Source organism: Meleagris gallopavo, chromosome 4, assembly GCF_905368555.1.
Source record: "Meleagris gallopavo chromosome 4, MGAL_WU_HG_1.1, whole genome shotgun sequence".
Lineage (NCBI taxonomy): Eukaryota > Metazoa > Chordata > Aves > Galliformes > Phasianidae > Meleagris > Meleagris gallopavo.
In genome coordinates, this window is record NC_139407.1 from 48869802 (window position 1) to 48895653 (window position 25852).

The 25852-nt window shown below is 40.1% G+C and overlaps 2 protein-coding genes across 6 annotated transcripts in view; one reads left to right on the forward strand and one right to left on the reverse strand.

The window, feature by feature from the left end:
- Positions 1-13721, reverse strand: part of N4BP2 (NEDD4 binding protein 2) — a 59131-nt gene extending 45410 nt beyond the window's left edge. The window contains exon 1 of the mRNA XM_085223282.1: positions 13603-13721. The gene's annotated coding sequence lies outside the window, so the exon portion shown is untranslated. The remainder of the gene's footprint in view (positions 1-13602) is intronic.
- Positions 13722-13763: 42 nt separating this feature from the next.
- The window catches only part of PDS5A (PDS5 cohesin associated factor A), a 72939-nt gene continuing 60850 nt past the window's right edge, over positions 13764-25852 (forward strand). For 2 of the 5 annotated variants that reach the window (XM_085223286.1, XM_085223287.1), the window contains exons 1-2: positions 14620-14638; positions 14799-14969. In XM_085223286.1, coding sequence (XP_085079412.1) covers positions 14850-14969 — 120 coding nt within the window. In that variant the 5' untranslated portion in view covers positions 14620-14638; positions 14799-14849. Of the gene's footprint in view, positions 13993-14030; positions 14145-14619; positions 14639-14798; positions 14970-25852 lie in introns of those variants that run through there. The other 3 variants (XM_085223289.1, XM_085223288.1, XM_085223290.1) reach the window with 3 other exon arrangements.

The following is a 25852-nucleotide window of genomic DNA, read 5'->3' on the forward strand; positions in this document are numbered from 1 at the left end:
AAAGAATTATACTTAATTTTATCTTTTCTGCAGGCAGTGTAAGATCATGCTTTTATGGCTGAAAGAAGCCTCAGTGCCACAAGGACTTTCTGAATTTGGAATAAGCTCACACTTCATTTTTGATTTGTGTTGAATCTTATTCATGTATTGAATGTTCTCTGCTGTGCTGTTTTCATCAATCCAATATGTCAAATTTTATAGATATCAAAAATCCATCCCGATCTGCTGAAACCAGAGAAAGGAAAAACAAGTTGTGCTGAACACTCCTCCCTGGTGTGAGATAAAAAGTGATAAGCTGACTTTCATTGAAACTGTCATGTTTTCATCTGTTAGCTATCATTGATAACACATTGGTAAACTGCATCAAACCTATCCCATAGCAAATTTAATATCAGTAATCCAAGAGATCAATGTATTTAAGATGTGGTCTAAGAACAAGGCAAGGAGTAAAACTTACATTTGTATCATTTTAATAATCAGACACCAGTTTTTATCTCTGCAATAATTAGAACAAACTGAACAGGAAGAAGAAAAAAGAGATAAACGTTTGACACTTCAGCAACTTTACCATCATCAACATGTCTCAATTTAAAAATAATAAAGAAAAGCATAGGGGATACCCTTTATACCTGAGTTAGCTGAGATCACCTCTGAGCCACAACACACAAGCTGTTTACCACCACCATCCAATACCACAGAACAGAGTAACAGACATAAATATGCCATCTTTTGAAACTGCAGGAACTCTGTAAGCAGACTGCTGTTATCTGAATTGGAATTTGACCAGGATGTTTACTTACGGATTTTAACAAAACAATTGCAGTATGCTGACTGAGAAAGAAGACATTTCGAAGGAACAGCATCATTCATGGCCTCCACTCATGGCTAAAGCTGGAGCTGCAAGAACAAAATGCCCCACAACAGAACCACGGGGGTCTCTGCTCTGTTGCACAATGACAGCCAGAGCTCCGTAAGGAACTGCTTTGGTTTGGAACTGGGCTACAGTTTTCCAGGTTGAGACAGAACTAACATCATTCAAGAATTTGTAATATGAGACTTGAGCATTTTATTTTGTTTGGTAGCTGAGCTTCTCTCGGGATATCTTATTCACAGTCAGGTCCCTAGTACAAGTGATACCAGCAAAATCCAAATCATCCAACATTGTACTGTATCTTCCTTAAGGCAAATGGGGGTAGAGGCAGAAAGGGAAAGAAGGCTGTAAATGTACTAAAAACCTACAGTAATTTTATCTTCCTACCTGTTTACCTTCACCCCAGTAGCATGAAGAACGTGAGAAACCTACCAACTAGCTTGCCTGTGTAGGGTTTCAGTACAGTAAGTTATTATACGTCACCTAGAATAACCGTTTTACTTAAACTAAAAAAGGGGCATTTCCTCAAATACATTAACTGCAAATTTCACTTAACATGATCAAATCATTTTGAGATGCAGAACCAAACCCTTGAAAACATTCACTGAAAAAGTAAATTTTAATTTGATTTTATTATAAAGAGAAGTTTAAAAAGCTATCACTAAATGTTTTCTTTTGATCGTCTAATATTTCAACTAAAAATTAATTACAATGTTTTAGTTATTCCAGATTTAAAAAACAAGCAAACAGAAACAAACAAAAAAAACAACTCCCAGAGTGTTCCCATTCTCCTGGAAGTTTGGAGATGTCAGCTGTTTTACTGCTCTCATTCACAAATTTTAAAATGTTGGACCTTGCTGCAGAATGGGATTTCTAAGTAGATGTAATATTAATTATGACCCTGAATTTTAGTTTCAGCAACCTATTAATGTCATCTGAGTGAATAAACACTTTTACCTGTCAAGAAAGACTACTCCATTGACTGATCAAATCATTTACCAGAAGTTAACGGCCTGTGAGTTACAAGTGATTTATAAATTTTTACCTCACAGTGACTGTTAACATCAGATTACAAAATGTATAAAAATCTATTAGCTTTCTTTCAGTAGTGTTTTTTTAGAGGCTTTATTTCAAAATACAGATCTGACCCAGACGTGTGTATTTCACAAAAAATTTCTGAGTTCAAAACTCTACACTATGTAAGTACATGCTACATAAGCACAGGTATGTGTGTCCCGTGTGGTGTCAATGTTCCTCAGTCACCAGCTTTACAAAAAAACCTGTTTGGCTGCAGCAACCTTCAAGCTTAACCTAAGTCATGCTGCTTGTAAAAATAAATCAGGATCCATTTTATGGTCTAAAATCACTAGCACTCATTTATGAATTCAGTTTCACCAACTAGTTTCTGAACTTGAATAACTTGTGTGCTCTACTCCTTACACTGAAACAAGAAGCCAAGGAGATGGGGGAAGGGAGCAGGGAGTGTTGAGCATTTAAAAACAGCTTCATAGACTACATTTCTTTGCTTTTTCTTTGTTCAGTATGTGACTCCGTGTAACTGTCACATGACAGAATCTCAGTTACTTAAATAGGAAACTGGCTCCGTGGTTATTTGGTCACTGCTGAACGGGGAACTAGGGAACTTTTTTTTTTTTTTTGCCTTTCCTGCTTTTTTTTTTTTTTTTTTTTCCCCTCTCTTCAAAATAATCCTTCTACTTTATACCACTTCAACCCCTCTGTCACTAGAAAGAGGGCCACATTCTTTCCCAATGAATAACACCAGCAACAAAAGAAACTCAAATTTAGAGCACTGCAGGCAGCTTAAGACCACCTTATGGTTTCAGATACAAAACATGACAGTACCTTTTTAAGTTTCCAATTTATTCAGTGGCTAGGTAAAAAAAAATAGGGTTAGGTTGGACATGGCAAACTCATGTCAAATCCAAGTCACAAAGCCGAGGGAGTCAGATCTTTAGCTCTACTCCACCCTGCTCATGATATTCAGATTCGTATCTGTAACCAGATTTAGCCTCACACACAATTCAGGATGTCGCAATTTGGATGTGGGCCCATCTTAATAGGCCAAAAAAAAAAAAAAGAAAAAAAAAGAAACTGTTAATACAACCAGCATGTAAAAAATGTTTAAGCTTTCTCTTTCTTCAAATGGATGATCAGACAATGAACTCTTTGAATGATTTGATTCCTGTTGTCTACATTCCCCAAAACCTGGAAGAAAGAACATAGCGTAAAATAACATTGAAAGAGGAGCGATGCACCTCTTCCATTATTGAGGTGTGATCTCTTCTCTTGTACAGTGGTGATGGTTAGAGACCAGTGAGTAACCTTGATAAGAATTACATCCTTATGTCACTATTGTTATGAATTGGGCAATTTTCAACATGACACATTTACTTTTCAAATTCAGCATTGATTAAAGGCACTTAAAAAGCAAATTTCTATCTAGATTATGATTAAATCTTATATTAGAATTTATATAAGAGAAACAGCACTTCCTCAATTCAAACTTTTTTAATTTACCTGTCATCTCTACATAGCCAGGTTTGCTGTTTTGTGGCCAGCAGATTGTTTCACCTGGTTGTGTGGCTGCTGCCACTGTCGCACACATGTTCTTCCCCAGGATCAGCAGTAGGACATTTACTAACCATCCAAGCACCAAAACATCAAGCAGGTATGCAGAAATAAAAGTCCCAAAATATTTTGATGCAGGTCTTCAGCTCAGCTGGAACTCCCTATGTAAATGGCAAAAAAATCCACTACTTTTTTTTTTTTTTTTCTAAACTCGAATGTTAATAGTATGCTCTGATTTGTAAAAGTCTTGCAAGTTCTTTCAGCCAGTTGCAGAAAAGATTTTTTGTATCTTCCAAATACACAGAGCAAACTAGAAACAAATTTGGTATTAAGCAAACATTAACTGTATGTGTAACTAGTTTTATAAATTACAGAACATCGCATAGTATTGTGTGCAGAATTTGGCTTCTTCAGTTCAGCTTGACTTTGGCAATGGCGTACTTATTGATCACAAATAACAATATTTAAAATATATCTGCAATTCACTCAGCTGTTTTTTTCCACCTTCCATCTCTCTTTGATTTTTTTTATTCCTATGAAACTCCCTTATGCTCAGAGAGCTCCAGATCCTACCACGTGTGTTCATCTCAGCTCCTCCCATTTCTTCATCTCATTCATACACCTTCCTGTGTTCCCACTTCTATCTAGCAGTGTGTTAAGGGGAAATTCTTTTTACTAAGGAGAACACAACCCCCCAAATTGGAGTTCAGTAAGGCAGACTAAATGTTACTGCAAGTTAGCTTGCATTCCAGAAACTGTAAAACTCTTATTGTATTCACACCCTATGTCAGCACATTTGTATCTATTTATTTAGTCACATTTCTTCCTTGTTACATGCAGCTGACTAGGAGACTAAAGGACCTATTACTAGTTACTACCTAATGTTTTTTCTTCCCCTTCAGGTAATGCTGCTCTGTTCTTGCTATATTCAAACTCTGATAGGCTTGTCAACATATTTTATCATTTAAATCTTTTTTGCTGTGAAGGTCTGTGAGAGAACATATGTTACAGTTTTTGAAGCAGGGATATAAGCCTAATGCATCAAGGCAGTGTCAGAGCTAAATGACTGAAAAGGAATGAAGAAACTGACTCACTCAGCTTTCTTCTCCACACGCTGGATTACAGATGGCTGCTGAGCAGATCTCGAAGGAAATTTAAAAAATATTGATCAGATATAGATCAATGACATCCCATAAGCAAAAATTGGGTACGTATAAAGCAGCAACTTCAATGTTCACATGCTGGCTGAAAGCCTTTGTCTGCATTTTTAATAGTCTCAGATAAGTGAGGCTGACAGTTTTAGCCTACACTTAATTGAAAATACAAAAGATTAGGCATAAATATGCAATGTCTGGAAGATAAAAAGAACAGTACCAATATATTTAAGAAAGCAAACATTTACGTGCTAGATACAGTGTAGTTACAGTACATTACACGGAGAACATATGAGCTGCCTTGCCAATTTCAGACAGGATATAAATAGTGTTTTAGATGCTGGTAAAATTGTAAGTGGATACATATCAGTCCACTTTACAAACAGTGGTCCCTCTGCTGGCATTCAGTATCATCATCTCCAGTGACTGCTACCATCGTGAACTTTCCTGTACTCAGTCATGGCAAATTTTTGGTTCACAGTCTGGCCACTGTGAACACAATTGCATTGTTAAGCATTCGTATCTGTCACAGCCATGCTTTCTCACTTCTGTGCTTGCTCTAGTCTTGTCTAGCCTACTTCTGGCTTCATCTGCTCCATTCCTGGTATTCTGTCCTCTCAGAAACCCATTCATGGCCCACTTTGTTAAATATCCATTTGAATACTAGCTCAAATGAACTCAATCACCATCTTTATTGGCCAATATTGCTGTTACTGAACACTATGCACCAGCACATTTGGAAATTAGAGCTTTCGTTTTACTCCAAACACCATCTGATGTAGATTCCTCTCTCACCTACGGCCACACAATTCTACAGTTCAAATATATTATGCTATTTTTGTAAACTCAAATTGTACTTAGTACGGTTTTGAAATTCCAGCTTTTACATTTAAGATCCCAAAGGGTGACATACGTGCTGTAAGGTTTTAATGAACATTTTCTCAAACTATGCACAAAACATAGACTGAATCATCATTAGCTGTTTTTCTAGCAGCATAAACCTATACGATCAGTGTATTTCCTGAGTTTGTTCAAAGGCAAATTGTAATGATTCTTTTGCTTCAAGTCATACCCAAACGCTTTGATGCTTCCTCAAGTATGATAAATTAAAGCCTTTTTGAAGATTCTGAATACTACATGACGTATCTATCCATCGTGATGAAATGACCCCATCATTACACTACAGCTCTGAGATTTGACATCCATTCATCACATCTCTTTCTTTCATCATAATGGTAAATTCTAGATTTATACTCGCTTGTGAAGTTTTGTATCATTCTTTTCTTTACTGCAAGCAGAAGGGACTGCATCCTCAAAAGAAACAGCAGCAACACAAATATAATCAATACTTCTCCTGAAGAAGCCTTTTAATCAGAACTTCAGTACCACACATTCTGATTTTTAAAAAGACCACAGAACAGTTCTCATCTAATGGGGGAAAAGGATGACTGCTCATATAATCTCCTCCCTCAGAGGTAGCTGCCATGGGCTAAACTTCCCAGTTTTCTCAGTGGTATTTCCTTCAAAAGCAGTGCCATAAGCTTAGAAATTCCCCAAATTTGTCTTGATTTCAAAAAATATCAAGCAAACATAAATAGCGATATGCTAAAATTATAGATGTGATAACTGCTTATTTCCTTATAACCTGGCTGGGAGTAAATAAATAAGTAAATAAAACTGGGGAAGGACATTTCAGAACTGAAAAGCTGTATTTGCAATGGACTCCTTTTAAGTGACCGCAGGCTGATGTCTTAATGTTCTTTGTCACAACTACTTCTACTGTGCAGCAAGCATTAGACAGCCAATAAAAAGTCAGTAAAAATACAAGCTATTTTTGAATATGCCATAAGTAACTATATTTAATTAATAAAAATATAATAATGTCTGGCTACAGAGACCGTTCATAAGTTCAGTTATCTGGGATCAAATATATCCAATCAGAATCTGTCCAATAGAAACCATAACATTTTGAACAACAGTTGTTTCAGTCATGGCTTTCCTTATATCATCCTGAAAAAAAACATTTCACCTCAAACAATGGAAAGATTTAACTGGTGAAATGCTTAATTTTTTGCTGTGGCAATTTATGAATGCAAATACTGAGTAATTATTGATAGCGACAGGAAGAAAAGGGAAATTTTTAAGTGTTGTGCAAGTAAAGGCTCTTGCATATCTCTTGGACAGAAGAAGAAGATAAATGCTCCTATTGAAGATATTACTGGACAAAAGCAGACTTGGTTGTCAGAAATGAGTAGGTGTAAATGTATGTACTTTGGACACATCGGGAGTAGAGACAGAAATATCCCTGAGAATGTAATTATGGAATGACAGGTCATCGTAATAGAGAACTCAAGAAGGGAGGTGGATAGATGATTCATAGTAGATTGCCACAACTTCAGTTAGAGAATGCCCAAAACGAGTGATGGATTGAGGAGGTTCTAAACATTCTCCTAAGATATCACCAATATGCATGTGCTAATAGATTGATTTTACCTAACTTTCAAGCAAAGGAAACAACCACAGTAGTTCTGTCAATGCAGTATTGCAAGCGAATTCACAAGTAAACACTTTTTTTGCACTGGTTTACCAATCCATGTTATTTCTGCCTAGTTCATAGTATGAACTATGAAAGTCTAGTGGTAAGTAAAACTGCTCTATCTGCACATGTGATTCCAAAGGACACCTTTCAGACACTATAGGAGAAAAAGTGCCCTTAAGAAAAACAGAGCAAAAATCCATTTAGACAGATTATGGCTAGGAAATCACTTTCAAAGGAGAACACCATCCACCTGGTATGTGACCCTTCCCTAATTCACAACAGCAGTATTCAATGAGTTGTCAGAGAACTGTGGGGTTCTCTTTTCCAAGGAAGCTCTTTCTTTCTCCAGCTGATTGTCTTCATGAGATAACATGCATAGGTTTTCCTTCTCTAGAGTTTTAGGAACTTTGCTTTGAACAAAACAACTTGCTTCCAAAGCCATATTTGTTGCATTTATCACATGAAGGTGAAGACTTTTCCTCCTAGCTTTGTCCCCATTCTCAGGACAAAATCCCCCAGTGCTGCATTGGCCCCAAGCACAAGAAAGACACAGAGTTGTTGGAGAGGGTCCAAAGAAGGGCCACAATGAGTGTCAGAAGGCTGGAGCACCTCTCCTTTGAAGAAAGGCTGAGAGAGCTGGGCTTGTTCGGCCTGAAAAAGGCTCTGGGAGACCTCATTGTAGCCTTCCTGTACTTAACAGGAGGGACACAGACTTTACACAGGCAGACAGTAATTAACAGGACAAGGGGGAATGCTTTTAAATCAAAAGAAGAAAAACTCAGGTTAAACATTAGGAAGAAATTAATTACTCAGAGAGTGGTGAGGCACTGGAACAAGTCGCGCAGAGAAGCTATGGATGGCCCATCCCTGGAGGCCTTCAAGGCCAGGTTGGATGGGGCCCTGAGCAGCCTCATCCAGTGGGTGGCAGCCCTGCCCATGGTAGGGGGTTGGAACTGGATGGGCTGCAAGGTCCCTTCCAACTCAAGCCATTCTGTGATTCTATGATGAGAGTAACTTCACTGCAAACACCCACTGGATTGGGATATATTTTGGAGCACTTCTATTACGGCAACCCATATTGCTAGGAAACCCACTTTTAACTCAACTGAGTGTAACCACCATTCTCAATTTACAGAAGCTGTATAAAATATCATTATATAAAAACAGGTACTTAAAACAATTAGATACTTTTATGCTAGATATGCTATGCCGCAAAATGTAATTACAAACATCAAGCATTTCTCTGAAGACCCAATGCAGCAAACTTACAGGTTATAATTATAACTGGAAGAACTGTGTGCAACTCCATATATGAAAGAATAAACTGACAGGCAAAAGGTAAGGGAGATCAGAAACATGGTCTAATATCAAAGTCAAAAAGCTGAAAGAAAAATCTTCTGTGCAAAGCTGAGGACAAAAAAAAAAAAAAAAAAAAAAAAAGATTTTCCAGGGTTTGAATTCACTTGAGTTCAGAGGAACTTATCTGTCATGGGAAAAAAAGAAAAGTGCATTATTGAAAAAATAAATAGCTTTTCATTAAAAAAAAAAACACAAAAAAACTTCATAACTACAAAGCAATCTGCTACATATTGTAAACTGGCTAAATGCTAGAGCTGAAAACAAGTAACAATGCTTTTTTTCCTTTTGACCTATTTTGTTTGTTACTTAAAAAATTCAGCAGTGAAGGTCCACACTCCACCTTTGCAGAGGTTCTGCAAAGCAGGACCTTTCTAGAGCACAGCTATTATTAGGAAGACAAGTCTTTGCTAACCCACCAGATAGAATTTCTTACTTGTTTGCTAAGCTGACTGACTGATGTGACTTATTCTGCAGTTCATGATACACTGCATTGTCTTGATAGGACTGCCTCCTTCTCAATCATTAGCGCTATCTGTGCCTACTGTACTAACAAAGACCTGAGAACAACCATTAAGCTGTTACTGGAAACAAGGGCACATTGCTTAATTTAACATGAGTTAAGGAATTCCCTGTGCTTAATCAGTCCATACTCTTCTGTTACACTTGAAAAGTTGGGCTTTTTGTTCTGAGAATCTTGTGCTGCATTATTCCCTCTACCAGAATTTTTTTGTTGTTGTTGTTATTTTCCTATACATGACACAGACAAAGAAGTGGAACAGATATGCCTCAAGGGTATGTAGCATCCTTTGTCTTAGTCTGCCTAAAAATTATATTTTAGATTACCATTACAAGGATATTAAAAAAAAAAAAAAAAGCACACTCAAAACATTGAATTAAACATATTCCAAAAAAAAAAAAAAAAAAAAGAAAGAAAAAGAAAGAAAAAAAAGGTAGAGGAGAGATTAAAAGTCAGTAAATTCCAATAGAAATTTTGCCAGGTAGAGAGTCAGTAAAATTTGAGTACTAGGTCTTATTATTAGACAGAGCCGTCCATTAAAGCCCAAGGGATCATGTGAACCTGGCTACAGCTGTAAAAGCAGCGGAGTCCAAGTCAGATCTGAGCTGCACGCTGAAATTAGAAGGGTGAAGGTCAAATAAGCAAAGGCAACAAACCAGACACTACCAGCTGCAATCATACCTGCAAGCAGATTTCAGGATTGTTCATTAAGATTAAGAATACCTCAGGTCAGATTATCTGAAGTCTTTGCACATTCAGAAAACTAAACGCATGTATTCAGACTAATAGTATCAGACTAATAGGTTAAGAACCGCACATTTGTTTTTGCCCTTTAGAATTTCAGATGGTGCAGAAGTACATATCCTGCTGATTCTCCTCTGTGGAGACAGACCACTGCCTAATCAGACCGTGATTACAGAATTTGCAGCAACTCCTCTAACAACTTAGCTGATCGTGATTTGCCTACGATTCATTTCAAAACAGCCTATATCTGATAACAGCATCTAAATTAATAGCTATCCTAAGAGCCCCCTGACAGTGTAGCACCAGTACACTGGTAAAACACTCCTGCTCTGGACTACAGTACTTCAGGAAGTTGTGTTTTGTGTTGATACCAGAAACTACAGTCAGAGAGAGTGGCAAATCTTACCAGGAATACAACGGCCTACTGCAGAGCTTCACCTGTGTTTAGCGGCTGAGGACAACTCCGATGCTGAAGGATGGCCAAAGTTCTCATAGTGCTGGCTAATTGTGTCCGTAAAAGCTGAAATCTATTGTAAATCTTCTGGAATACTCAGCTTTCTCCCAGCGTGTTTTGGGACTTTTTCTTTGTTGTATTCCACATACAACATCCTGAGAGTTATGAATCCTTAGTAATTACTGTGGAGTAATGTTTAACTTCACTTTTTATCTGAAGTCTGCAAAAAGATGCGGAGATCTTGGTCTACACAGTGAAGTGTTCAGCTACATGAACAACTTGCTCAAGATAAAATTTCAATTAAACAAGCAAACTTTAGCTCTGACTGAAACCTTTTAACTGTCACATCTAACTACGTATTAGTTATAGAGTACACATACCTTATAATAAATTAGTTTAGCTTATTCTTTGGTGGAAAACAAAACTGATAGAACTGCACATTTAAGCTCTGCACTGCACTTGCTCTTAACTTGGACAAAAAGCAACATATGGGACAGAAGCCTTCTTCTCTTTCATTTTTTTTCCTTAATATACCTGCTGAATAAAAGATTCTAGGTAGAGCTGGTGACAATTTGTGAAAAACCTTCAACTACAAGATGTTGTGACAATAGGTCATGCAACTATTTACATAAAATGCAGATTTTCAAGAATACACCAACACTTGTAAACATTTGAAAAGGGGAATTTCAGAGAAATTTCAAGATTATCACACCCACATGACTTCAATTCTGCCCAACAGAGAAATCTACATAGCATCTTCCAAGATTTATATTAAGATCATAAAGAAAACAAAGGGTCACTTCAAATTTATTTCTTTATTATTTTTAGTAACTTCCATTCTCTCTATTTCTATTTAAATTGCAGACAGCTCATACAGGTTCTTGATATATGCTTCTCTTTTTAAGGAACAAAATAATCTTCCAGAATTTGTTTCTGATTTATTGTCTTAATATAAGTATATTAAAAATGAAGAATCTACATCAAATTGCTTATATTCATCATTTGTTGTAGGAAGAAAAGTATCTAATGTAAGGATTAAAAAAGAAAAGTTCCTTGAAAGTACAATAGTTCTGGCAATAGATATTTTTGCATGCTTTTGACAGGTTGATAGCTAGTCTGAGTCCTGCTTCCAAAAATCTAATCTAAACAGCACTGATGTCTAGGAAGAAATATTAAATAGAATCATAGAATTGCTCAGGTGGGAAAAGACCTTAAAGATCATCAAGTCCAACCATAACCTAACCAGACTATCTTCTAAGAGTACTAAGCCAGTGGTACACGGCAGACAACAGCAATAAGCCTACCTCTCAAAACTAGAGCCCCACTTCTAATATCACATTGCCTAAAGAAATTTCTAGCATCTTAGTTTTTGAATATTTGACCTTGCAACTTTAAAACATATTACTATACTTTCAGATGTCAGAAGAAGAACACAAACACAATCAGTCATGAGTAACTGGAGCATATTCAACTACTATATAGATCTTTATTATATGAACACAGTCTCTTGTAGCAGCAACTGATTCTCCCAATTTTAGAATGATAAATGAGGCATACTTTGCCAGCAATTTCACTTAGCAGAAGGGGATTCCAGTTTCATTTCAAAGCCCAGAAGAGCTACAAAATATTCCATCTTCCCTCTCCTACTTCTTTAGACCTACTAAAGTTTACCCTTGTCTTAGTTTAACCATGAGTGCAAGATCTCTTTTAATCCAACTTCCACCATAGAGTCATTCTAATTCTCTTGCCAAAGCATTCCAGAATGTAGTCAAATAAGGATATTTATGTGTCCTCCAATTCACTGTATAAGATTTCATTGTATCTATAAAACAAGAAGGGGAAAACTCTCATCCTATTGTCTACTCTTCCTCCCAATAACATAAAGTGCTTGGTTACCAGGGGCAAGTTCTGTTATTAGAAGCCCTGGACAACATTGCAGACAGAAAGAGAGACTCTAAGGGTAATTTTACCACCATTTTTTCAACAAACCTGCAGCTCTTCTATAAAAGGCCCTAATTCCAGCAATACTTTAAGACTTGAGAGAATCTATTTTTAATTCCTTTTTTTTTTTTTTTTTTTAAGAAACTAATGAAGTCTTTCTCCTTTCCTTACATTCTGAAAAAAAAAAAAAAATCTGAAAAAAAAAAAAGAGTTGACTTTCTATCATTTATGTTTTAAAATCAGTACAACTTCCTTAAAACTGTCTTCTGTACCCCACTCTTAGGTCACTTGTCTATTGTGAATTCCCCAGTCCAACTTAAGCCTGGAGAGAATCTTACTCTTTTTAAACCAAGGACACAGAACCAGATCTAAGCCCCTTGCCTGGCACCACTCTAGATTCCAAAAGCATTAGAATCCCTTAAGCATTTCCTACAGCTCCCAGCCATTTTCAGTGCCATACTTCAGAGCTGGTTTCCGTAGGCTGCAGACACTCAAAGCTTTCAGTTCAATTCAGGAAGACACTGCAGGGAAACAAAGCACAGGTCTAGAAAGAAAAATTCCTGCCCACAAGATCACTCCAGAAGTACCTGAGAGCTCCACATTCTCCTGCCATTCCTCATAATCTGGTAGTAAGACCCTTCCCTGCAAGCAGCAGGGTTCACCTCCCCTCTGTTCCACACAGCCAGCTTCTCGTGACCTCCAGTCACACACATCCCTGCAGACCTCTGCAGAAAGTTCATCAGCTAACTGCAAACGAGACACTTTTAGCTGGTGTCTAACCATGAATTATCAGCAGAATGCAGGATGAGCAAACACATGGTACATCCTGGACACCTGTGCTTAGACACATGTGGCATAAAACACAGGCCCAAAAGGGATGGACAGATCTGACTTTGTCAGTGACTTTCCAGATGTATTGAAAAGCAGAAGGAATACGGCAGTACAAAGACATTTCACAGGGAAGGAATCCCTGAGGGTGATGGCAAGGCCTCCTCGACCTGCACCTCCAAGCTTCTGCTGAAGGTTTACGTGGAAATCAAAATTTGAGACACTCATCTGCCATCAGCCAAGGCAAAACACCTAGATATCGGCACGTAGACGTAAATGTGGCTGAAGAAAGGCCATTTCCTGCCACAGTGCCACCATACACCACTTCCCCCATTTGACCATTTACCACGCAGGTCAGCGGCGGCCACCGTCCCCACTTCGGAACCGAGAGCCGAGGGAAACGCGGGCCGAGCCGCGCCCGAAACGCAGCCACCGACACGTCTCCACTCGGCAGCCGGCAGCGGCCGGCCCCGCCCGCGAAAGGCCGCGGCCCCTCGGCCCTCAGCCTTCGGCCCGCGGCGCTCTGCCGCTTTTGGCGCCAAGCGTGAGGCAGCGCCGAGGCGGCCGCGCCCCACACCGTGCCCCGCGGGCGGCCCCGCGACTTACTGCCGGCCTCACCCCGCCTCGGGGCCGGGGGCGTCCCGCCTGGGCGGCGCTGCGGCTCCGGGCCTTGGCGGAGGGAGGAGGAAGGGAGGAGAGAAGGGAGGGGGCGGCGCGGCGCGGCGCGGAGCCTCCTCCCGGCTGTTCTTCCCCGGCCGGACGGAGAGCGGCACTGTGTCCCCGCGGCGCGCGCTCGGCGGAGCCTCCCCCTCTCCGCTGCCGCCGCCGCCGCCACCGAGCAGCTCCCCCTCCCCCTTCCGAGCAGAGCCGCCGCACCGCCGCGCAGGGAGGAGGCGGCGGGAGCGGGCGGGCAGCGGCTGGCGGGGCGGCGGCGGAGCGGCGAGGAGCGGCCGGCGCGGAGGCCGCTCCATGCTGCACCTTCCGGAGCTGCGTGAGGTAAAGGCGGCTCCGCGTCCCGCGTCCCTCCCTCCCCGCGCCCCCTCCTCCTCGTTCTCCTCCTTCTCCTCGTCCTCCTCCCCGCGGCCGGGGGCGGCCGTGCTCGGGGCCGGCCCGGGGAGGGCTCTTTGTGGGCCCCGCGGCGGCGCGCGGTGAGGGGCGGCGGGGCGCGGCGGGGCCGGGGGGGGCCGGGCCGGGCCGTGAAGTTGCGGGAACAAACGGAAAGTGGCGAGCGGCCCGGCCCCCGCCCCGAGGGGGGCTCCCACGGCCCGGGGGGGGCTGGGCGAGGGGCCGGGGCCAGGCGGGGGGGTTTTGTTTGCGATCGCCGCCGCCGCCTCCCTCCCTCCCCCCCCCCCTCCTCTCCCGTCGGTTCCTCTGCCTCCCGATAGTTTTGAGGCCTAACTGTTTAGGCCTCGGCTCCCGGCTCCGCGCCGCCTTGCCGGCTCCTCGGCGCCCTGCGGGCCGGGCATCGCGGCCCCGCGCCCCGCCTCGGCCGCCCTCCGTCTCCGGGGACCGGGGCGTTCTTCGATCGGGGCCGAAATTTCATTGTAAAATCGGCGGCTCCCAACTATCGGCGTCGGGCTGGAGCGGCCCCGCGATGAAAGGAGGCGGCGGCGGGGAGCGGAGAGGCCGGGACGGCGGGGTGGTGGGTCCGGCCCCGGGACGGCGGGATGCGGCCGGGCGGTGGCGGGGGCTCGGGCGGCGCGGCGGGGGCCGGGGCCTTTTGCGAATTGAGGGTTCGAAATGGAAAAAGAGGGTTAGAAAGTCGGTGCCATTCCGCTGAACTTTTGTTTTCTGACCGATAGAGGCCGGTAGAGGACTGTGCGGAAGGAAAGTTTCTGAGCGGCGGCGCCAGGATGGACTTCCCGGCCGCCCAACCGAAACCCGCCGCCGATGGTAAAATCATCTACTACCCGCCCGGAGTGAAGGAGATCACCGACAAAATTACCAACGATGAGGTGGTGAAACGGTTAAAGGTAGGCCATCCCGGCCCCTCTTCCTGCAACTCTAGCTTCTCACAGTAAATGTGTCGTCGCAGGACTGCCGAGTTCTCCTGTCAGAGCTGAAATGTCTCCTCACCCGCAGACGTTCATAAGAACACCGCTTCCTTGCTCGTCTCTAAAAGAGGAGGAATTGAATTTTAGTTCTTGTCTGTCCTCATGTGTTCTCTCAAAGCTGGAATCGGTACAGAGAACTGCTGATTTGTACATGAAATGCATCCACTGTGTTGGAGGGGGTTCTGAAGTCGAGTCATAATTACCAATTTCAGGACTATTTGTTGGTAAGCTAGGAGATATCCCTGGGTTCCACCAGATTCAGCAGGGTGGGGGAAATGACCAGGTCTAGTTCAGGGTATTCTGGACCAAAAAGACAGCACTGCTTATAACCAGCAAAGGTGAATTTCTGCAATTCATAGGTGGAGACTTGTAATTGTTTCCTATGTAAAAATCCATCAGATTTTGGAGTTTAATACTACTCACGTGTCTAATGCTTGGCAAAGTTGCTAAATTTTCATAAACAAAAGGGATCATTGCTGTAAACATACGATTTTTTTCTTGTTTGACAGCATCCTGTAGGACTGTGAGGTTTATGGCTGTTTTATTTTTTTAATCTCTCTTTCCTTTAGATACGTGAAATACTATGATACAGTAGTAATATTTCTCAACTCTGTGCCAAAAACAGAGAAGAAGATTAAGCCCTGACCAAATATTAGCACAGCTCATTTGTTAGCACCATGGTCTTTGGACCAGAATGTTGTCGTAATCTAGGATTTGGTCCTGTGCCCAGGGTGGAGATGTGGTAATGATTTTTTTGAGATCAGAAATATTCTCTTATCTGATGATGTGTTTCCCATCACAATCATATCCCCACAAAGACTGAAGGATAGAAATTCTGGTCTCACCCAGTCTCTCAGCACAGTGGAAAACATCTTAACTATAAATGTAAAGGAACTGTAGGCATCGTCCTGTGCTCTCAAAGCAGCAAGATTCATGTCTGTGTCTTGTTTCTGTGAAAATTGACCTAACTGTTCAATTACAGATTGAAATTTGTTTTCTGAATGCAAGAGTCTAACCTGGTATTTTCAAAACCGCAGTGGCATATTATTACAGAAGAACCTAGAGCTTTGTTTGGACAGAGACCTTGAAGCACAGAGTGTGCAGAATGGAGAGGAATGTGGTTTTGAAACCTTTGTGGTAAATGGGCATTCTTATTATTATTCTAATGGGAGGACTTGCATTGGTGAGCCATGCCATGCTAGATAACAGAAATAATAGGATTTCCAAGACATACATATGTGTATCATTGAATTTGACTGTTTATGTGCTGGATGTGACTTTCAGGCTAAGAGAAGGTGTTCTTTCCTCATTTTTTTCTCAAGTACTGTTAAGGAATTGTGCTGTAGACTAATTGTAAATGGGAGTTTGGTTGTGGCTCCATTGTTGCTGAAGCAACAGAGAGATTTTTCTTCTCATACTGGTATTGCTTAATCTGAGTTTGGAAATTTTTTTCATCCGTTGTTCACTTTCCCAAAACATCAAGAAAATTGGAAGAAGTATAGTGCCTTTTAGAAGTAACCCAACAAATATTCTTTTTTTGTTTTTGCTTAAAAGTGAGCATTAATCTTTGCATATGACATCCATGTTTCTTTATATCAACTTGATTTGTAAGAAGAAAATCACACTGGCATGTGGAATGTAATACAGTACTTAGAAATGCACATGAAAGTTTTGTTCAGTTTAAAGATAATTTTCCAAAGCTTTAAATATTGATAAAGGCCAGCTTGAGCAAGATGTACAGGCATGTTTTGATCCTTGCAGCTGTAGGGTTTTTGACTTGGCTATTTATCACCTAAAGATGCTCTGCGTGTATTTTTTATGTATGTTGCTGCTCTGATAGCCACCGTTCTTGGTGCAAGCACATTTTTGTTCTCTGACTTACTAAAGGTAGTCAACTTAATTGGCTGCAAATTTGTGTTGATATTAGCAACTTTTCTGATATCACATCTGTATTTTTGTGTCCAGGCTTCTACTCATAATGAAGGCTTTTCTTATTATTGGAACTTGAGACGTTCTGGGCACCTGTCCCAGAGTGCCTGAGCAGCAGCTTTTGTGCCAAGGACTTCTAAAAAGAGTGTTTTTTTTAATCCTTTCTCTCCTTCTGCTTCGGGCTGTGGGTAATAAAATGTAGGCCAGATTCATTTGCAGTGTTTTGATAGATATGTATGATAACATTAGCACTGTCCCAAAGATGGAAGTATTGAGAACTTTGAAATCAGCACATGCCTTCTGAGCAGTGCCGAAAGGAAAAGCCTCTGCATTGCACGTGTGTGTTGCACAAAGCACCAGGAGCTCAGGTACTTAGTGGTGTCAAAAATGTTTTCTAGTGTGTTAGGTTATGCTGATGGTTCAGAGCCTCCTTGGAGTATAGGATGGTACGCTGTGTGTTATTTCAGCCATTAAAGAAGTGATTCTAACAGTACTGTACTATGGCTGGGGACAAATGGCCTGAGCTTAATTGAATCTATTAAATGGACAAATGAGGCAGCTCCCAAGTAACAGTTTTGAAACTTCCTGCAAAGTGGCTACAGAAAATTTGGGGAGAGATAATATTGCTCTTTACGGTGCACCAATTCATTATATAGCAGCTGGTTTCAGAGCTATAAATCAAACGTGTGTCACGTTAGTAAGGTTTGTAGGGAGAGATAGTATCTTTTATTTAATGGAATGATGTAAGTGGAAAATAAAAAATTCGAGTCACCCAAGTCCTCCTTCAGGTCTAAAATAAAACCAGCAACTAAATACAGTTGAGAACAGTTATGTATCGGTGTTATGTTTTTTCCTTTAAGGTAGTTGAAGGAAGCCTGAGGCGCTCAGCATCTATCCTGCAAAACTTCTCAATGACCTCAAAATTAAAACAAATAGTAATTATTGACTATTGAACATTTTCAAGATTGAATGTATTTTACTGCCTTGTCAAACTTGTATAGAACTTGTATACTGTTGTCAGTAAAATATCAAATTTCTCTGATCACAAAAGAATATTTTCATATGATTTATATGTAACCTTGTCATCATTAGGAGTAGGATTAGTAGTAGTGTAATTGATTGTCACAGTTACTTAAAATAACTATACCAGTCCAAAATGCAGAGCCTTTAAAGGTGAAGTGAGAGCTGCCATTTGCAGATGTCTGCTGCTAGTCTTCCTACCCGTGTTCTCTGTCTTCTTAACAAGTGTTTTGTTTTGCCTCATGATAAAACTGATGGGTAAGCAGATCTGGGTTAAAACTTAGGAGAAAAAAAAATTACTGCATCGATTTTAGCCTGAATCATTTTCTTGCCTAGTTTTTCAGAAAAGCTGACAAATGCTTGTCTTGGCCTAGGAGAGAAAACATCTCATTTTTGGGGGGCAGTCCTGTACTGAAGAAATTTCAGAGTGGATTTCAATGTGCAGGTTTGCAAACATCTTTCTTTGAGATAGTCATGCAGAAACTATACAAAAGTCCCTATTTTTATCTTGCTGTTAATATTTTTTTCAGTAGAAGAACTGATGTGTGATGTACAAGTTCAGTTGAGGTTTGTATTGATACTTACACAATTTGATAAGTGTTTGAGGGAGACATAGGAAAAAGGAAAGTACAAACATACAAAGTACATTTAATAGGCACTGAAATACGGAAGTATAAAAACAGTTTCTGAAACTTTATGAAAGAATAGAGTGAGATGTATTTCAGTGTAGAGACTTTTAACAAAGCTTTAAGGCAGTGTAAATAAAGTTTTAATGAAATGAGCATTCTGTGGGTTAGAGTTTGTTGAGGATTATGCAGTCCTTTGTCATAGTTGGGGTAGCATGCTGGTTTTTGTTCTGGTTTTCCGGATGGGGGGAATCGGTCTTCCCGTTGTTCACAATGGGTCTGGCAGTCTTGTCACCTTCTCATGGTAACAGTCCAGCAAAGTGTTTTCTGCGAGATTCTTTTTATCTCTCTCTCCTCCAGTTCTCCCCCCTGCTGCCCCACCCCGAGGCCCAGTGTGTGATCATCTGGATTAGTACTCCTGCTGTGCCTTGCAGACTTCCTTATCTCGTCCCTTGGCATTTCTAAATTAGCTGATATAAACAAAAACTCCCTATCCTTGCCATTGTCTTTTTGTATGTTCCTCAGGTTAATAGATGTTGTCTTCTTTGTAGTTGAGCTTGTTGCGTTTTTATCTCTGGAAGATTATCCTCACATCACTAGAAATTGTTAATGCTAATAACTAATGCTAATTATTATATGTGGATTTTTTTTTCCCTCTTTTAATGTTTGGATTAAGCTGGAGATCTGCAAGGATAAAAAAAAAAAATCTCTTTACTCACCTAATATTTCTTTATATGGCCTTTGGGATTGTATGGTATGCTGGGCGGAACTTGGATCTGCACATGTGTTGCTATTTTCAAGGAAACTAAAAAATAAAAACTAGAATGTCATCTGAGAGAAGAGAAGCTGTTTTCTGTTGTCATACACTGGGATCTGATACGTTTGAGGGGGAAAAAAGATCCATATTAAGTTTGTTGGATTGCGTTAACTAACAAATACTATTTGCCAGTAGGAGATGACATCCATGTTCTCGTGGTTTAGACCTCTGACTTGCATGTCCATATGTGCTTAAATGTGACAACTGTAAGTAGCTTTGTAGAGGTTGCATTGCCAGGTTGCAAAATGATCCACAGATAATTAATTATTCTAACACTTCTTAAACTTCCATTAATTGTATTTAACTGCAGACTGCAGTTAGCAATGTTCTTGAGCTGTTGCTGGCCGCAGAAGCCTAAAGCCAAATTTTTAATTTGAATTTGCTCATAGTTTAATCTTTTTAATTAGTTTGACTCTTGCAACAATCAAGTTTTTCATTAACTAGGACAGGCCACCAGTCAGAAGAAGAAGTCTTATACTGATTTTTTATTTTTTTTTTTCTTCTTTTCTCCAATGAAGTCATAGTTCTTTTCTTTGTAAATGCCCCAATTTTCTCAATCCTTGGAGGAATAGACCATGTAGGTTCACCTAGAAGTTACTTTATTTCAAATTGATTGATGACTAAATCCTTTTCAAAGATAATTTTCTTATGTTACAACTACGTCAGTAATTAATGGCAGTTTCATGTGTATAATATTATTCGAATGGTATCCTGGCAATAAAAATATAAATGCATTGCAAGAGAAAAGCAGTCCTGGTTTGGAGATGGAGGTAGGGGTGGAAACTGAAGTTTGCTGAATTAACTGTGATAACATCTGGAAACACGGGCACTGGAATGGGCTGCCCAGGGAGGTGGTGGACGAGATAAGGTGTTCAAGGAATGTTTGGACATTGTGTTGAGGGACATGGTTTGATGAGAGCTGCTGGTGATCAGTAGATGGTTGGACTGAATGATCTTGTGGGTCTTTTCTAACCTTGGAGATTCTGTGATTCTATGATCTGACGATGAACCACTGAAATGGACAGACTAAGCCAGAAGTCTTTCTGTCCTTGTTTATTCTAATCAAAACCTCAAAGGATTATTAATAGTATTGTGCTTAGTGGTTTGTTGTCATTTTTTGGTGAGGGGTTGATGTGAACCCTAGTTTAAGAGATGGAGAATTGGAAAGCTGCCCATACTGAGAAGGGGCCGAGGGAACAACCACTAAGTTGGCTTCGGGGGCCTGATTTGGCAAGTCTGAGACGTAACTTCTGAAGTGACTGTGCATTTTGTTGCATTTTGCTCATTCAGACCACATGTTTCTTTGGTTTCAGTTATGTTTTGGAGTGCTTAGCACATCTTTGAAGCAAACCCCCTATTTCTGCTTAGGAACCTGGAAAATGACACGTTTTCTGGGAAAAGTTTGTTTCAGGCTGTATAACAGGCATCTTATAGAAACGTTGTAATAGGTAGCGGTATAGTAGGATCTGTTGCCCAATGAGGCCTAAAATACTTCTCCCCTGCAATATTTTTCTTCATTTATTGTCTTGCAGCTTCAATAAATAAATTCAGAAGTGGCTTCAAGGCTTTTTTTGTTTTTTTTTAAATGCACATAATCACATAGCAAATACTATATTAACATTAGGATTGAGGAAACGGTACAGAGATGTGAAATGTATAGATTTGTTTAACTTGGACAAGAGATTAATTGTGGTAAAAGTATAGAAAATAATTGATGCCAGGTAGTAGATTAGGAATTTCTGGTTTTGATCCCCTCTCGTGGAGAAAGGGCGTTTATTTAAATTGAAAGGTGAAATGTAAATATTGTTGAAGGTCAGCTGTTTCTCAGGGTTGTACTGGAAGGTTGTGGCAGAGCAGATCTGAATTTGGTTTGCAGCAGTGGCGTGCTTTAAAGATGTAAATCACTTACTTGAGGTGGGTGTGCCTGGCAGTATATGTTTTTATGGTATAAATGTGGAAAACTCCTGCTGTACTCAAACATTTTAAAGTAAGTTTGGATACAAGATCCTAGCCATATTGCTGTGTTCCTACAAGGAGTTTGTATGCGTAAGTTTGTGAAACAGCAGTAGCATTGGCTATGCTCAAGGCTATAAGCAAAGTGTTAATCTTGCAATAGGGCTATGAGATGAGAGAAGAAAAATTCTCTCTTGGTTTGTAGACAGTAGCGTGGAGATGGTTTATAGAAAGGAAAATGAAACATTGAGGTTACTTTTATTCCCTGTCTGCTTGAATCAGTTCATGTTACTGTGTTTGCTTAATGCCTATGTGCATCTTTTGCTGCCTAAATAAATAAATAAATAAATAAGTAGATCATGTGTATTAGAGCCATGTTTGTACTTTAAAGGAACCAAACTTATGTAGCTCCTATTCCACGTTAAACATTCTTCATATATGAAGTTCTTGAATGGGCTGCAGCATGTCCTTAATCACTGTTGGTGCCTGGAAATGTAAGACACATGCTTACTGTTGGTGTCACTCAAAGCAGTGTGCGTTGGCCGGCTCTGCATCAATAAACTAATGAACTGTATTCCCACTGCTGTGCTGACATCAGATTTTAGGTTGTTGCAAAGATGTCTTAAGCATGATGAAGTACTGCTAGAAGTAAAGAAAGATAGAAGGGCTACAAAGTGTGCTCCTGCTCAGAAACAAAAGGTGAGAATTTTCTTGTTCCTAGATATCGTGGCATATCCTAAATGTATGTTTTATTAATGTGAGACAGATGAGATGCACTTATCTGATAGAGGTGTCAGAACTGCAGTGGTGGGATCTGTTTTGCAGTCATGGTGGGGGGAGAAGTTTTGTCAAAACTTACTGTGAAGGGTAGTAGGCCTATTTAATGTTTTACTTTTCCTTAGCCCATTTTCTTCTATCTGTTTGGCAGTGGTACTCATCTTCACGATATTCTATTGTCATCAATAAATACAGCCTGTTAATTTTGCTGAAATGCTATCTGGTGGGGTCATTGGGAGTTATAGGCCTTACAATATGTTGTGAAGGTTGCATTTTTTAAATACCTTTTCATAGAAATTATGACAGCCATCTTCAGGAGATTTGTCAGAAGTGTCCAAGTTGTTGAAATAGTACAGAAGTTTTATGGTGGCAAAATATATTTGTAAGCATTAAAGAGATGCACGTTTGTTTGTTTCTACTTAAAAATACCCTTTTTAATGGATGTAGGAGAAAAGGGTTTTAAAAGAACTTTGGATAAATGAAATTTTTTTGCAGTTCTTTTCTTCTCCTCCCTTCCTTCTGTACTGGGCGCAGCACAGTTCTTAAGAGGCTTTACTCTTCAGTAGTTATGGGAGTGGTTAGTAGTGTGAACTTCACTGTGCAGTCATTGAAGAGTTCCCTTTCATTTGCAATTGTAGTCTGTCTTTCCTAGAACTTCCTGTGGAAATAACCTGACTAACCATCAGGGAATAGCTTCAGATTTGCAGATTTACAAAATGCATTTTAATATTGTACAACATGCTGATCTCGAAGCTATTTTATTGCTATATCTGACGTGAGAGACCATTAAAATGCCAACTTCAAACTTGTGCTTACCGTGAAAATCCTGTTACTGTAGTTCTTATTGCTTGAGAATTAGCTTCACAATTGGTGAAAAAGATAAAAGCAACTAATTGAACGTAGGAGGTGCTTAGTAGGAAGATGATGTGAAGTTTGAGCCTTGCAATTGGATTATCTGATGCTGTAGTGTGGGTGTGAAAAGAGTAAGTACTGGAATCAGTTACTGTTCCTGAAAACAAACAAACAGAAAGTGTTTGACTGTATGTATAATCAATGGACATTCAGATGGTATGTGTATATATATATATATACACACACAATATACAGGAGCTTGGCTAATATAATTTATATTGGAGAAATGAGAGAAAGTCACTCACCCTGTCCTGGGCTCGCGAGATGAAGTCCTGATGGAGCGGATCTCCAGAGAGATCCTTCCCTACTGGCAGTCAGCTCTTAATGGGTCTAGGAGAGGTGGAGCCAGGCTCCACCCCTTCCTGCAGCACAGGTGAATTGCCTTCACCTGTGCTCTCGTGGCTGACTCATTGCTCACCTCAGGTGATTAATCAGAGGTTCAGGCCGTGATTCAGCAGCCATACACTGTACTTCCGTAGGAAGGAAAATGCTGCCAGATTGTTCCCTTCAAATTTTTTGTTCAGTGGTCAAGGTAGGGTAAGTCAGGTTACTTTAATACAGCTTTGTGTTCCTGCTCTAAAATATATGCATGTACTTAATTATCCCAAGAGCAGTAACACCTGTGTATAGTAAGCTCATCATTGAAATTTAATCAAACCACGGTCATAATTTAGTAGGGAGTTATTTGAAACTAAATTTTAAGGAACATGGAAATTCTTCTTGTGATTTAAAGTAATAAAACATGATATTCAGTTACTTATCTGTCACTAGCTGCAATGCCTCCCTGTGAGCTTCAGTTCTAATGTCCTCATCAGTTTGAAAGGATGTAACTTTTCTAAAACACTTTGTTTACATGGAACAGCAAAGAGGAATCATTCAGAATTATACTCTTTTGTGCAGTGACATAATGGTATGAAAGGGTACCTGAAGGGAAGTTTTAATTCTTAAGCTGTTCCAGCAATGAGATGAAATAGTTTTCTTTCTTTTGGTGGTGGAAACAGAATTTGGTATTCTGGGAAGAGGTGGAAGAGGTGGAAAAGGTTACCCTATGGACTTTTTGTTATATTTAAACAAGCAATTCTTTCTCAGCGTTGAATTGCTGTCGAGTTAACATTCATTCACTTAAAAATTAAAGTAGAAATTAAAACAAGAGAATTGTGAAGGTTTCTGCTGAAAGTACATTTATTGAAATACCTCAGTCATCCTTCGCAAATGTAGATGGTGCATGTCACTATTTCTGCAAAACTTCTAATCCGTCTCTTATCTAAAGCTTCTCTAAAGACAGTAAAATTCCAGTGGCAAGAAAATAAGTACTGTTTTTGCTTCTATCTGTAAATGCTGGCTAGGATGATCTGGGACTCCTGATCTAGGAGTTGCGTTGGTGAGCTGTTAGTGACATGGTTTTCTTAGAAAACATACATGAAATATGAAGGTAGGCATAACTCTGCAGCCTGAGGAAAAATAGAAAATCAGGAAATGAGATTTCAGCTGTATTCTAGTTGAAACTGGTAATCTAGACAGCTTTGCAATGATGAGATGTTGGCTTTCAGCTACAGATCTGTCTTTGTGGAATATGTATGCATTGGTACAACTGGAAGTGAGTCAGCTGAAAACCTAGTAAGTTTTAAAAATATCTTTTGAACTGGGAGTGAAAAGCAGTTTAAAGACTATGTTTGTCAACCTCAGCTGGAGAAGTGAGCACAGCACATAGCATTTTCCAAAGGCAGTTTTACGTTCCCAGCCTGTATTTCCTGTAAAGGTTAAAACGCCTTCAGACAGATTACAAAGTAGAAGTGCTGCCAGTTAATTTTGTTTAATTTTGACAACTTTGTAATTTGGAACTTCGTTTTGGACCTTGTGCTGGGATGTCAGAGTATACTGGCCTGAATTGGATTTGTTATGCCAATATGAAACCGTATTCATTTTCTCCATGAGTTCTGTACTGCAGTTTGTCTCAAACTTTTTCTGTCTCTTGAGAAGTGGCACAGCAGGACTGTGCCCCAATTCACACTGTCTTAACCTTCTTCAGAATCATTCCTACTTCAGTCCATACATGGGCTGTGATGAGTATAAAAGTTTCTGTATAGAAACTGATTCAGCTCCTGTCAACGCTTTGGTTAAAGGGCTGCATCGTGAAGTAGCCGCATGTTGTGAGTAAGCTTTGTCTAAGCTGACCTGCGTAGCAGATATTTTAATCTAGTCAAAAAGCAAGATAGTTTATCTAAAAACTCAAAATGTTAAGTCCTCTTGTATATCATGTTTTGGAAGCTTGTTGTTCTTGCAGTGCTGCACCTGAGTACTTTGAGTATTCTAAGCTGATGCTGCTACTGAAGAAAAGAGTTTTTCATCTTTAACCCTGCTGCTATTGCTATTCTGAGTTCCAATTCAAAGTTGTTTTCCTTCTTCAAGTCAGCAGTTCTCTCAAGGTTGTAGAAGCAAATCAAGTTTGTGAAGACTAAGACGAGAAAAATGAAAAACGGAGATATGGAGTGAGGGAAGGACTGTGGAGCAGGGGAAATAATGAAGTTGGAAAGGATGAAGTTGCTATACCAGTAGCTGGAGGATTACTTTTAATCAAACCCTGCTGTGCTTCACTGTATTGGAATGTGTGGACAGGTGAACGACGGAGCCAGACAAGTGGTTGTGATTGTGGACCAACTTTTTCCCACGTGCCAGTCCAGGTGTTTGTGCTTCCCTCTCCTTGTGCTGGCAGAATCTGTGGCAGTCTTGGGGTGGTACGACTGTTACATTCAGTAACAGTTTAATTT